This window comes from Acanthochromis polyacanthus, chromosome 8 (genome assembly GCF_021347895.1).
Source record: "Acanthochromis polyacanthus isolate Apoly-LR-REF ecotype Palm Island chromosome 8, KAUST_Apoly_ChrSc, whole genome shotgun sequence".
NCBI lineage: Eukaryota > Metazoa > Chordata > Actinopteri > Pomacentridae > Acanthochromis > Acanthochromis polyacanthus.
Window position 1 is genome coordinate 41,637,697 of NC_067120.1, and position 15,339 is coordinate 41,653,035.

A 15,339-nucleotide genomic window follows, 5' to 3' on the forward strand; every position below is an offset into this window, starting at 1 on the left:
CTATGATCAATAAACTGATCAATAATCTGATCACAGAACTTTCCTCCTGATGCTTCTGTTCTTCTGAAACACCTGAGTTCTGGTTGGAGGTCATGAACTCCTATTAGTCTTTTAGACTCTCCAGAAAAACGTGGGCTAAAATAGTTGATTATGCGAATAAATGTGCGGGGTTTTTATGCCATTTTATGCGGGGAAATTGCAGAAAGTTGCAAAGTATGCGAATAGATGTGAAATATGCAAAAAGATGCAAAATATGTAAGAACTGGGAAAAAAGGTGATTAGAAGTCGCTAAATGACGTCATCGCCTAATTTACATATTTCCCAGTTTGCATGTAATTGTAATCAACGTTGTAGGAGAGGAATAACGTTGTGGAAGAGACCAAAAAGTGAGTATAAAACACCCAAAATATGTTTTTGTACTAGAGGCTAAATGCTGTGGTTTATTTTAGTTTGACAGAGAAGAAACATTTTCATTTATATCCCGCTCCGTAAGTCTGGATGGGATCTGTAGTGACTTTGTGCATGTGTGATTCATCTGTCGTCTGGAGTGATGAGTCCTCTAATCAGACACTGGGTCTGCTGTGGGGTTACTGGACTGACAGTCTGTGCTCTGGGAGGAGCTCACAGCAGCACCTGCTGCTGGTTGAGGACAGTAACTGCAGAATGAGCTGAGTTTTTCTATCAGAGTCTCCAAAATGGCAGAAAAAGTCGCTAGATTTGTGGCTAGTCGCTTTTGACAAAAAAAAGTCTCTAGGACGCTTTGGAAAGTCGCTAGATTTAGTGAGAAAGTCGCTAAGTTGGCAACACTGGCGCCGCTCTGCATCAGCTCGTGCTTCTAGTGTGTGTGAATGAACTGATGACGTCAGGCCGGGCGTCACATAAAAACTCACAACTCCATTTATATTCGTTATAGTTTTCTCATTTTATGCGGAAATTGTGAAATCAAGCGGGACCCGCATATTTCTCTTTTTTCGTGGAAATGTGAGATTCTTGCGGGAATTATGCGCTGTTTTGCGGGGATTATGCGGCCTTTTGGGAAATAATTGACCCCCGCATAATCAGCGGCATTTTGGTGATTAATGCGGGAATTCATGCGATCGCATAATCGCATTTTTCTGGAGGGTCTAGTCTCTGTCATGGTGGCCATTGCTGCTAAACTCCCACAATGCTCTCTGCTTTTACCTCCTCTGGTCCCTACAGGATTAAACAGGAAGAAGCTCCCTCTGCAGGAACAACCAGGAACTACAGCTGGTCTCCATCAATGACATCAAGGAGAGAAAACAGGCTTACTGCATCTGCTCTTCAAACTATCACCACCTGAAGAACATCTGATTAGTGGATGGTTCTTCAGCATCTTTCTGTGGTTCTTTAGAGTCTCAAGTTTATTGAAGTTCTTCTGGTGTCAGGTCACAACTTTCAGGGATTTAGTGGAGAACGTTCTGCAGGAACAAATGAAACCAATCAAACTGCTGTGGGCGGAGCTAAGAACAGGATGCAGCTTTGCAGTTCCCTCAAAATAGTGGTGGGTCTTGTCGTTTTGGTGGAACATTAGCAGTAATGAAGATGAGAACCGTCAAAATGGATGATTCCCTGTTTTACTGTATCATCATGTTCTCGTGTTCTCATGTTGGTTCTGCTCAGAGTTGGTAGGGGAGAACACAGAAGAAGACTCTACATGTAGAGAGTTTGTCTAGTTCACAAAGAACCTTTGAGCAAGAGGTTCTTAAAGGAACTGTTTCTTCAAAGGGTTCTCTAAAGAACCCAGAAAGGAGTCTCAGGGAACCATCAGAAATGGTTCCTTTAGGCACCATAAAAACAAGTTCTTTAAGGAACCATTTCCCAGATAGTTCTTTGTGGAGCCAGCTGCTTCTACCTTCTTGACTGGACTTGATAATAGTTTCAGAAAAATAGTCAAAGAACTCCCAGCATATATCGGTTCCTTGCATTAGAACACGTTTTGGTTTTGGATTGATGGTCAGACAGAACAACGTTTCATCCAGAATTAAATCATGTTCAGCTGCAGCTGTTTCCTGATACTAAACCAAAGAACTCCATGAAGAACTCCATAAACATGAAGACCCTTAAAGAACCACATACGGAAGAACCATTTTCTAAATAACAAGCTGAACAAGCTTTGAAGAACCAGAGAACATTCTGAAAACTGATTTAAGACCCGGAGTTTTCTGTGTTTTATATCAGACTCTGATTTGGTTTGTTGATCTTCATGAAGGGACCAGCAGAACATTTTCTTCATGTTTCTAAAGATGTCTTGTTGGTCCTTCTTGTTCCTGAAGACACATCTGAATCTGAGGGACTTCCTGGTTAAATAAAGTCAGTAAAAATGTAAGATGGTCCGTGTTTAAGAAGCTGAGAGTCACTGAAGAGCCATGGATTATTAAAACTGTTCAGACATCTGAACATTAAACTGCCATTTAGAAACATCTGGAAATGAGAGCAGCTTTACTGTAGTTCAGCTGGATTAGAATGCAGTTTATTGAGCACAGAGAGCAGAAGAGAAGGTAACGGAGGCTGACAGAGGCTAACGGAAGCTAATAGGTTAACGGAAGCTAATAGGCTAATGGAAGCAAATAGGCTAATGGAGGCTAGCAGAGTCTAATGGAGGCTAATAGGCTAAAGGAGGCTAACAGGCTAACAGAGGCTAACAGGTTAACACAGGCTAACGAAGGCTAATAGGCTAAAGGAGGCTAACAGGCTAACAGAGGGTAACGGAGGCTAACAGAGACTAATGGAGACTGACAGAGGCTACCAGGCTAATGGAGGCTAACAAAGGCTAATGGAGGCTAACAGGCTAACAGAGGCTAACAGGCTAACACAGGCTAACGGAAGCTAATAGGCTAACAGAAGCTAACAGAAGCTAACAGGCTAACGGAAGCTGACATTAAACTGCTTTGATTCTAAACAGGAAACTTACAGCTGGAGCTGGAGGTGTGGTGGTTGGTGCAGCTGCTGTATGGGGTGCTGTGGTGGCACTAGTAGCTGTTGTCATGGTGATGGTGGTCCTGGGGGTAGTTATGAAGGCAGTGGTTGTCATGGTAACAGTCATGGTTCCAGCAGAGTTAAAAGCAGCTGCATTTGTTGGAGTCGGTGGAGCTTCTTCAGTCACTGAGCGGTTTGGGTTGAGGGCGGAGCCTGGAGCAGTGGGCGGAGCCTTCATCAGGTCTCCTGCTGCGGGTGAGACGGAGCTGCTGCCAACAGCTGGAGGTGCTGCAGAAGAAACCAGCGTCTCAGCTGCAGTTCCAGCCTGGTGTCCAATCAGGAACCACGACGTTCTAAAGACTGGCTGCGCTGAAGCTCCAGGCTTGAGAAGATCTGAGACAAACACAGCTGGACGGGATGAGACACTGGTCAAAGCAGGCAGCTGTGGGACAGCAGTGGAAACATCTGGATGTGAAGCTGTGGTCTCTGAAGAAACATCTGGATGTGAAGCTGTGCTGTGTGAAGAAACATCTGGATGTGAAGCTGTGGTCTCTGAGGAAACATCTGGATGTGAGGCTGTGGTCTCTGAGGAAACATTTGGATGTGAAGCTGTGGTCTCTGAGGAAACATTTGGATGTGAAGCTGTGCTGTGTGAGGAAACATCTGGATGTGAAGCTGTGGTCTCTGAGGAAACATCTGGATGTGAAGCTGTGGTCTCTGAGGAAACATCTGGATGTGAAGCTGTGCTGTGTGAGGAAACATCTGGATGTGAAGCTGTGGTCTCTGAGGAAACATCTGGATGTGAAGCTGTGCTGTGTGAGAAAACATCTGGATGTGAGGCTGTGGTCTCTGAGGAAACATTTGGATGTGAAGCTGTGGTCTCTGAGGAAACATCTGGATGTGAAGCTGTGGTCTCTGAGGAAACATCTGGATGTGAAGCTGTGCTGTGTGAGGAAACATCTGGATGTGAGACTGTGCTGTGTGAGGAAACATCTGGATGTGAAGCTGTGGTCTCTGAGGAAACATGTGGATGTGAAGCTGTGGTCTCTGAGGAAACATCTGGATGTGAAGCTGTGGTCTCTGAGGAAACATCTGGATGTGAGGCTGTGCTGTGTGAGAAAACATCTGGATGTGAGGCTGTGGTTTCTGAGGAAACATTTGGATGTGAAGCTGTGCTGTGTGAGGAAACATCTGGATGTGAAGCTGTGCTGTGTGAGGAAACATCTGGATGTAAAGCTGTGCTGTGTGAGGAAACATCTGGATGTGAGACTGTGGTCTCTGAGGAAACATCTGGATGTGAAGCTGTGCTGTGTGAGGAAACATCTGGATGTGAAGCTGTGCTGTGTGAGGAAACATCTGGATGTGAAGCTGTGGTCTCTGAGGAAACATATGGATGTGAAGCTGTGGTCTCTGAGGAAACATCTGGATGTGAAGCTGTGCTGTGTGAGGAAACATCTAGATGTGAAGCTGTGGTCTCTGAGGAAACATCTGGATGTGAGGCTGTGCTGTGTGAGGAAACATCTGGATGTGAAGCTGTGCTGTGTGAGGAAACATCTGGATGTGAGACTGTGGTCTCTGAGGAAACATCTGGATGTGAGGCTGTGCTGTGTGAGGAAACATCTGGATGTGAGGCTGTGGTCTCTGAGGAAACATCTGGATGTGAAGCTGTGGTCTCTGAGGAAACATCTGGATGTGAAGCTGTGCTGTGTGAGGAAACATCTGGATGTGAAGCTGTGCTGTGTGAGGAAACATCTGGATGTGAAGCTGTGGTCTCTGAGGAAACATCTGGATGTGAGACTGTGGTCTCTGAGCTCCTGGATGGAGGTTGGGTGGAGCTACTGGAGGTTTGGTCAGGTGTGGTTCTGTGGGTGTTTTCAGGTGACAGTTGGCTGATGATGGTGTCTATGGAGGCGTCTGGTGGTTTGTGGATAGATGAGTAGAAGCTGGTGGAGGTTGGAGATGTATCTGAAAAGAGTCAGAAGATTCCTTTAACCAGAAGCAAACATTTAAAAAGCTGCTGAGAATAAACATGTTGCTGAGAACCTCTCATGTTTTTAATGTTATGCATTCTAATAAATCTGATTCGTGAAGTGATGTCGGAGGTTCGGTGTTTGGATCCGTTTATGTTCTGGGTAGTTCCTCCAGGCTCTAGAATTCTGGTTTTTATTCTAAACTGAGCTGCTGCTGGTCCTGCTCCCTTCAGGAAGAAGACTGCACAGAAGCTAACAGATGCTAACAGAAACTAAGAGAAGCTAACAGATGCTAACAGAAGCTAGCAGATGCTCACAGATGCTCACAGAGGCTCAGAGATGCTAACAGAAGCTAACAGCAGCACAGAGCCACATCAGGATATTGATGTTTGTTGATGCTTGTTGTTGTTTATTGTTGTTGGGATAAGGTTGTTGATCCTGCTGTCACCTGTCTCCGGACATAAAGACGTGAACAGCAAGTTCCCTCCGGTGTCCTCGTAGCTCCGCCTCCACCCTGTGGTCTGCAGGTGAGCTCCCAGCCCCACCTGTGCTCCCTGGATGTTCAGGTACAGACGTGTTTCGGCCAATCCCAGCGCTCCGTCCGATCCAGAGCAGGTCCACATCGGCGACGCCGTGCAGGCCTGCAGCTGCAGGTGAGAGCCAGGCTCCGCCCACAGACACCTGGAGGACTGCGTGTGGACTAACCTGGCTGCACTTGACCACGCCCAGTGGTGGGCAGGGTCAGTGACATCACAGCGTCCCAGGATGATGAGGTCATCCAGGGGGATCAAACACATGTTGGTGGTTGGAGAGACGAGGAAAGCAGCTGAGGAGAAAGTGAAGATAATCTGAGGATCAGGAACACTGATAGATGAACAGAACCCGCTGGTAGAAACAACTGGAGAACGGACCACCAGATAGCGTTAGTTCATCCTTCATTAAATCATCACTACTGAAAGTCAGGATTTATTATACAATTACTGACTGTTTAACCAGAAAAATTACTCATTTAAATTGATTAAAGTCTGCATTTGTAGAGTAACTAGAGCTGTCAGATAAAAGGACTCAAATAATTCAGTAGAACAGCACTGAGCTAAATCAAACAGAAGTTCAGAAAAATGTTGATATCGCTAATACACATACAAGATTTAAACTTTAGATGAACATTATTATAATTCTTATTTTACATGATTGCTACTGCAGGAGAACAAAATGTGAGTTTGTACATTTTGTAAAACCACAGAAATGTGACGTAAAAAGACATAAAAAATAAACGTAACGTAAAAAGACATAAAACGGCAGAAATATGACAAAAAGACGTAAAAGAACGGAAATGCGAGGTAAAAAGACATAAATAACAAACGTGACATAAAAAGACAAAAAAGAAATGTGACATAAAAAGATGTAAACCACAGAAATGTGACATAAAAAGATGTAAAACCACAGAAATGTGATATAAAAAGATGAAAAACAACAGAAATGTGACATAAAAGACAAAAAAAACACAGAAATGTGACATAAAAAGACAAAAAAACACAGAAATGTGATATAAAAAGATGTAAAACCACAGAAATGTGACATAAAAAGATGAAAAACAACAGAAATGTGACATAAAAAGACAAAAAACCACAGAAATGTGATATAAAAAGATGTAAAACCACAGAAATGTGATATAAAAAGATGAAAAACAACAGAAATGTGACATAAAAAGACAAAAAAACCACAGAAATGTGACATAAAAAGACAAAAAAACACAGAAATGTGATATAAAAAGATGTAAAACCACAGAAATGTGACATAAAAAGATGTAAAACAACAGAAATGTGACATAAAAAGACAAAAAAACAACAGAAATGTGACATAAAAAGACGTAAAAAACAACAGAAATGTGACATAAAAAGACGTAAAACAACAGAAATGTGACATAAAAAGATGAAAAACAACAGAAATGTGACATAAAAAGACAAAAAAACCACAGAAATGTGACATAAAAAGACAAAAAAACACAGAAATGTGACATAAAAGACAAAAAAACCACAGAAATGTGACATAAAAAGACAAAAAAACCACAGAAATGTGACATAAAAGACAAAAAAACACAGAAATGTGATATAAAAAGATGTAAAACCACAGAAATGTGACATAAAAAGATGTAAAACAACAGAAATGTGACATAAAAAGACAAAAAACAACAGAAATGTGACATAAAAAGATGTAAAACAACAGAAATGTGACATAAAAAGACAAAAAAACAACAGAAATGTGACATAAAAAGATGTAAAACAACAGAAATGTGATGTAAAAAGACGTAAAAAAACAGACGTGAAATCAAAAGACGTAAAAACAACAGAAATGTGACATAAAAAGACGTAAAACAACAGAAATGTGATGTAAAAAGACGTAAAAAAACAGACGTGAAATCAAAAGACGTAAAAAACAACAGAAATGTGACATAAAAAGATGTAAAAAAACAGAAATGTGACATAAAAAGACGTAAAACAACAGAAATGTGACATAAAAAGACGTAAAACAACAGAAATGTGACATAAAAAGATGTAAAACAACAGAAATGTGACATAAAAAGATGTAAAACAACAGAAATGTGATGTAAAAAGACGTAAAAAAACAGACGTGAAATCAAAAGACATAAAAAACAACAGAAATGTGACATAAAAAGACGTAAAACAACAGAAATGTGACATAAAAAGATGTAAAACAACAGAAATGTGATGTAAAAAGACGTAAAAAAACAGACGTGAAATCAAAAGACGTAAAAAACAACAGAAATGTGACATAAAAAGACGTAAAACAACAGAAATGTGACATAAAAAGACGTAAAACAACAGAAATGTGACATAAAAAGATGTAAAACAACAGAAATGTGATGTAAAAAGACGTAAAAAACAACAGAAATGTGACATAAAAAGACATAAAACAACAGAAATGTGACATAAAAAGACGTAAAACAACAGAAATGTGACATAAAAAGACAAAAAAACACAGAAATGTGATATAAAAAGATGAAAAACAACAGAAATGTGACATAAAAAGGCAAAAAACAGAGAAATGTGACATAAAAAGACGTAAAAAAACAACAGAAATGTGACATAAAAAGACGTAAAAACAACAGAAATGTGACATAAAAAGACGTAAAACAACAGAAATGTGACATAAAAAGATGAAAAACAACAGAAATGTGACATAAAAAGACAAAAAAACCACAGAAATGTGACATAAAAAGACGTAAAAAACAACAGAAATGTGACATAAAAAGACGTAAAACAACAGAAATGTGACATAAAAAGATGAAAAACAACAGAAATGTGACATAAAAAGACAAAAAAACAACAGAAATGTGACATAAAAGATGTAAAACAACAGAAATGTGACATAAAAAGACGTAAAACAACAGAAATGTGACATAAAAAGATGTAAAACAACAGAAATGTGATGTAAAAAGACGTAAAAAAACAGACGTGAAATCAAAAGACGTAAAAAACAACAGAAATGTGACATAAAAAGACGTAAAACAACAGAAATGTGATGTAAAAAGACGTAAAAAAACAGACGTGAAATCAAAAGACGTAAAAAACAACAGAAATGTGACATAAAAAGATGTAAAAAAACAGAAATGTGACATAAAAAGACGTAAAACAACAGAAATGTGACATAAAAAGACGTAAAACAACAGAAATGTGACATAAAAAGATGTAAAACAACAGAAATGTGACATAAAAAGATGTAAAACAACAGAAATGTGATGTAAAAAGACGTAAAAAAACAGACGTGAAATCAAAAGACATAAAAAACAACAGAAATGTGACATAAAAAGACGTAAAACAACAGAAATGTGACATAAAAAGATGTAAAACAACAGAAATGTGATGTAAAAAGACGTAAAAAAACAGACGTGAAATCAAAAGACGTAAAAAACAACAGAAATGTGACATAAAAAGACGTAAAACAACAGAAATGTGACATAAAAAGACGTAAAACAACAGAAATGTGACATAAAAAGATGTAAAACAACAGAAATGTGATGTAAAAAGACGTAAAAAACAACAGAAATGTGACATAAAAAGACATAAAACAACAGAAATGTGACATAAAAAGACGTAAAACAACAGAAATGTGACATAAAAAGACAAAAAAACACAGAAATGTGATATAAAAGATGAAAAACAACAGAAATGTGACATAAAAAGGCAAAAAAACAGAGAAATGTGACATAAAAAGACGTAAAAAAACAACAGAAATGTGACATAAAAAGACGTAAAAAACAACAGAAATGTGACATAAAAAGACGTAAAACAACAGAAATGTGACATAAAAAGATGAAAAACAACAGAAATGTGACATAAAAAGACAAAAAAACCACAGAAATGTGACATAAAAAGACGTAAAAAACAACAGAAATGTGACATAAAAAGACGTAAAACAACAGAAATGTGACATAAAAAGATGAAAAACAACAGAAATGTGACATAAAAAGACAAAAAAACAACAGAAATGTGACATAAAAAGATGTAAAACAACAGAAATGTGACATAAAAAGACGTAAAACAACAGAAATGTGACATAAAAAGATGTAAAACAACAGAAATGTGATGTAAAAAGACGTAAAAAAACAGACGTGAAATCAAAAGACGTAAAAAACAACAGAAATGTGACATAAAAAGACGTAAAACAACAGAAATGTGACATAAAAAGACGTAAAACAACAGAAATGTGACATAAAAAGATGTAAAACAACAGAAATGTGATGTAAAAAGACGTAAAAAACAACAGAAATGTGACATAAAAAGACATAAAACAACAGAAATGTGACATAAAAAGACGTAAAACAACAGAAATGTGACATAAAAAGACAAAAAAACACAGAAATGTGATATAAAAAGATGAAAAACAACAGAAATGTGACATAAAAAGGCAAAAAAACAGAGAAATGTGACATAAAAAGACGTAAAAAAACAACAGAAATGTGACATAAAAAGACGTAAAACAACAGAAATGTGACATAAAAAGACGTAAAACAACAGAAATGTGACATAAAAAGACAAAAAAACAGAAATGTGATATAAAAAGATGAAAAACAACAGAAATGTGACATAAAAAGCAAAAAAACAGAGAAATGTGACATAAAAAGACGTAAAACAACAGAAATGTGACATAAAAAGACGTAAAAAAACAACAGAAATGTGACATAAAAAGACGTAAAACAACAGAAATGTGACATAAAAAGATGTAAAAAAACAGACGTGAAATCAAAAGACATAAAAAACAACAGAAATGTGACATAAAAAGACGTAAAACAACAGAAATGTGACATAAAAAGACGTAAAACAACAGAAATGTGATGTAAAAAGACGTAAAAAAACAGACGTGAAATCAAAAGACGTAAAAAACAACAGAAATGTGACATAAAAAGACGTAAAACAACAGAAATGTGACATAAAAAGACAAAAAAAACAGAAATGTGACATAAAAAGATGTAAAACAACAGAAATGTGACATAAAAAGACATAAAACAACAGAAATGTGACATAAAAAGACAAAAAAACCCAGAAATGTGACATAAAAAGATGCTAAACAACAGAAACGTGATGTAAAAAGACATAAAACGGCAGAAATGTGACATAAAAAGACGTAAAACGACAGAAATGTGACATAAAAAGATGAAAAACGACAGAAATGTGACATAAAAAGACATAAAACCACAGAAATGTCAGAAAAACAGCTGGAGAGACCAAACTTTTCATTGAAGCCTGAATTCCTTTTCAGCTGTTTGTGAGCTGAAATTTCAGACAAATCGTGTGTTTGCAGCTTCGAATGGACAGCTTCAATCTAAATGTAGAATTTAATAATAATCTAAATGTAGAGTGTGGTCAGCATCAGTACTCACAGCTGGACCGGAGCAGCAGAAGCAGCAGAACCACGGCGTCCATCTTCAGCGTCCTGCAGCTTCACTCGGCTGCAGTAAAGTGAAGGAAATGCGTCTGTGGGAGGAAAGAGCCGCTTCCTTCTCTTCCATTGTTTGGAGGTTTGTTGGTGAACGAGTCCTCGGTGTCTGTCGGAAATACCAGAGATTCAGCCTCTCAAAGAACCTTAAGAAAACAGCAGCACAACTTCTACCTGATCCACGCTTTATTCACAGTTTAATGAGCACATTTTAAAGTTCTGCCGCATTTAGCTTCCAAAAATCTATGTGGATTTTCTTCGTTTGAAGAGTCTCACGTTGTTTTCATCCAGGTTTCATCTTTTAACATGAACAGAACACACATTTAGCTCATTCAGGAGGAAAACTCTGAGACAGGACAAAAAAAAAACACAAAGAGATGTCAAACAACCAACACATGGCACCGAATGACCAAAGAAAAAAACACAGAAATTACCTCAGAAATGAACAGAATCTGATAGAAAATGACCCAAATGTGACAGAAAAAACCCACAACACCAAAGAGACACAAAATGAGCCAAGAGCAGAAATAAAGTTACTACAAGAAACATAAAAGGTTGAAAATGTGGCGACAACGAGCCAAGAAAAGACCAAAAAATGACCATAAAGACACACAACTATGTTTTCATGTTCCAGTTATTAAATAACGCTTTGCATTCAAACGTGGAAAGATTAATAAAACTAATTTTAGGGAAAACAAGGAAGAAAAAGAAATATTTCATTTTTCTAAAAATGTGTGGAATGTCGTGTCTTTATCTATCTATCTATCTATCTATCTATCTATCTATCTATCTATCTATCTACCTATCTATCTATCTATCTATCTATCTATCTATCTATCTATCTACCTATCTATCTATCTATCTATCTATCTACCTATCTATCTATCTATCTATCTACCTATCTACCTATCTATCTATCTATCTATCTATCTACCTATCTATCTATCTACCTATCTACCTATCTATCTATCTACCTATCTATCTATCTATCTACCTATCTACCTATCTACCTATCTACCTATCTATCTATCTACCTATCTATCTATCTACCTATCTACCTATCTATCTATCTACCTATCTATCTATCTATCTATCTATCTATCTATCTATCTATCTATCTATCTATCTACCTATCTCTCTATCTACCTATCTCTCTATCTACCTATCTATCTATCTATCTATCTATCTATCTATCTATCTATCTATCTATCTATCTCTCTAACTGGGCGTAGGGTGGTGTCATGAAGCATTTCCTGTCATTGAAACTTCCTGTGCAGTCAGACACTTCCTCAGCCAATCAGGAGGCAGCAGCTTGGAAGCAGGCCCAGACCCTGACCTCTGACCTCGGTGAGGAAATATGGAGGGTCACAGTTAACACGCTAACTGTGAGGCAGACATGAAGAACATGGCTTCATCTGCTGCAAGTTACAGAAACATATTTAAGCACATTTATCAGGTTTAAACATATTTAACTAGATTTAATTTCATCTAACCAAATTTATTCAGGTTTAATGCACTGAGCCCTTCTCTATCTACCTTTATATTTAAGATAAGATAAGATAAGATAAGATAAGATAAGATAAGATAAGATAAGATAAGATAAGATAAGATAACATAAGATAAGATAAGATAAGACAAGACAAGATAAGATAATCCTTTATTGATCCCCAGAGGGGACATTCAGGTATTGCAGCAGCACAGGGCAAGTACAAGGATAAAGGGTAGCAGCATGCATTGGGTTCAAGAATTACACAGTTTTAGGACAAACCAAGGGTGATATATAATAAACAAAACAAAAAGGGAAACAATAAACAGCAAACAGTATGAAGTATTCACCATGCTGTGCAGTGCAGTGAGGTAAAGTGACAGTGTGAGGGTAACAAGAGATAAATACAGTAATCAGCAGGAGTTATGTTGTACAGTAATTACAGGGGGGTCAGTGCAGTGATGTACTGTGGCCTCCACTGCTGTTTAAGAGTCTGATGGCGGTGGGCACAAAGGAGTGCCCCAGGATTGCCCTGATTTTGTCCATGATCCTCCTCTCTGCCACGGTCTCCAGATTGTCCAATTGAAGGCCCACAACAGAACGGGCCTTCTTCAGCAGTTTGTTAAGCCTGTTGACCTCACCAGTCTTGATGCTAAACCACCAGCACACCACGGCAAAGAAGAGGGCGCTGGCCACCACAGACTGGTAGAAGGTCTTCAGGAGCCTGCTGCAGACACCAAACGACCCGAGTCTCCTCAGGAAGAACAACCTGCTCTGTCCCTTCCTGAAGAGGGCGTTCGTGTTGTCGGTCCAGTCCAGTTTATTGTTGATGTGGACCCCAAGGTACCGATATGAGTCCACCCTCTCCACTTCCTCCCCTTGGATGATGATGGGGCAGGGGACCTCCTGCTCTTCCGGTAGTCCACAACCACCTCCTTGGTTTTGCTGATGTCGAGCTTCAGGTGGTTGCTGTCACATCACATGACGAAGTTCTCAATCAGTCCTTTACAGTTGTTCTCAGTATCTTTGGTTCATTTCTCAGATCAGAAACTACTTTTCCAAACTTCACATCATCGTGTCGCTGGTCCACATCAAAATCTGTTTCTCATTTCTCTGAACCAGTTGTAAATGCTTTGTTACATCCATGAAATGATTCTGTATAATTTCTGCTGTTTCCTCCATTATCAGCTGCTTCTGTCCTGCTGATCCAAATGTTTTCTAACGGGTCTCTGTTGAATAGCCCCCCCCCCCCCACAACATTTAGCATTAGTTCATCACATCAGTCTTTACCTGCAGAATGGTTGAACAGGCTGTCAGAATATGTCAGGACGTTTCTAAACATTTCCATTAGACTTTGTCCTAAATCTGTCCTGAATTGGTAAACTGCTCCCAGGTCAATCTTGACTTTCGCTGATGAAGGGAAATATGTGAAGGGTTCGGGTTTTCTGAAATTGCTCAAAAGTGCATCTCATGAACCATCAACTGGCAAGTATATATATTTATATATAGCTGGAGCACAGCACAATGTTACGCTGTCTGAAAATGGAAGGACGAGGAATTGGATGGGGTCAACAGCCAGAGAGAAGAAGAAGAGGAAGAGGAGTGAGGCTGCGTGGTGGAGGAGTTGGGAGGCCAAACAGAGGAAGAGGCAGAAGAGGCTGAGAACATACGTGTGCTCCTGATAAGATAAAGTTACACTTGTAGACCACGTTCTCCATCATGGACTTACAAAAGCCGAGGCTGGTCGAAGGGTGCAGCCAAATGTTGGGAGGACAACTGTGTCTTCAATCATTCAGACTTTCCGTCAAGAGAACAGGTTTGTAATCTGACAATAGGCACTGTACTGTAATGCTGTATATTTTCTCTAATGATTCCTACAGTATAACAGTATATTTTACAATATACAGTAAGTATAGTTTATGCAGTGACATTTCGTCTTACTCAGTTTTGTGTCTTGCATTTCTATGTTTTTTCACATAGGACTGCAGCAGGAGGAGGCTAACTGCACCGTGGTTGTAGAAAACAAGACCATAAGACTAAGGGAGATAAAGAGTGCAATTTTAGAGGAAAACAACATCTTTGAAAACATCCAGTCAGCATCTCAACCACTGACAGGCTGCTGAAAGACACCAAATGAGTATGAAGCAGGTGTACACTGTTCCATTTGAAAGAAATGGTGAAAGAGTGAAGGAGCTGTGCTACCAGTATGAACAGGTAAAACATGTATGAGCATGCAGTAACTGTACCTCACAGTGAACACTACAACATCATACAGTCATATACAGTACATGTGACCTTACACATTTATTATGGATGTAGTAAAGAAGATGCACTATGTGCTCAATACATTTGACAAAACTACATCTTGTCCAAATGAAAATGCATGTAATTCATAAAACTAATTTTGTGTCTTCTGGATATAGCGTATAATGGAACTGGAAGCAAGAGAACCACCACACAGCTTCATCTACATGGATGAAGCTGACTTCAGCCTAACGAAATGCAGAAGGTGAAATATCATCGGCCACAGAGCTGCAGATGTGCCAGGACAACGGGGTGGGAACAGAACCATGGAACTGCTGTCTCTGAGAATGGAGTGGTAACTCATTTTCCAACAACTGGGCCATACAACATAGAGCATCTTGTCACTTTTGCAGACACTCTCTACAGGGATCTCATCCCTGAACAAGAGAAGGGTCAGACTGGAGAGAGCTTGCCAAAGTTCTTGATAGTTTGGGACAATGTCAGATTCCATCGCTCCAGCATCTTCAGGTAATGGTTTGCAACCCAGAACAGAGCTGACGGAGGTCCTCCCACCCTGCTACCCATTCCTGAAGCCCATTGAGGAATTTTCCTCAGCATGGAGATGATACGATCGTCAGCCACATACACAGATGACCTTTCTGGCTGCCGTGGATGCAGCGTGTGATGACGTCACAGCAGATGCCTGCAGAGGCTGGAGAAGACACTCTACAAGATTATTTCCAT

At 38.9% G+C, this 15,339-nt stretch overlaps 1 protein-coding gene across 7 annotated transcripts in view; it reads right to left on the reverse strand.

Annotated features, from left to right (window-relative positions):
- The window catches only part of LOC110970585 (receptor-type tyrosine-protein phosphatase beta-like), a 49,093-nt gene extending 38,052 nt beyond the window's left edge, over window positions 1–11,041 (reverse strand). For 5 of the 7 annotated variants that reach the window (XM_051952535.1, XM_051952534.1, XM_051952533.1 and 2 more), the window contains exons 1-3: window positions 10,810–11,036; window positions 5,356–5,733; window positions 2,933–4,902 (exon numbers count right to left, since the gene is read on the reverse strand). In XM_051952535.1, coding sequence (XP_051808495.1) covers window positions 2,933–4,902; window positions 5,356–5,733; window positions 10,810–10,852 — 2,391 coding nt within the window. In that variant the 5' untranslated portion in view covers window positions 10,853–11,036. Of the gene's footprint in view, window positions 1–2,932; window positions 4,903–5,355; window positions 5,734–10,809 lie in introns of all 7 variants that reach the window. The other 2 variants (XM_051952536.1, XM_051952530.1) reach the window with 2 other exon arrangements.
- Window positions 11,042–15,339: the final 4,298 nt, after the last annotated feature.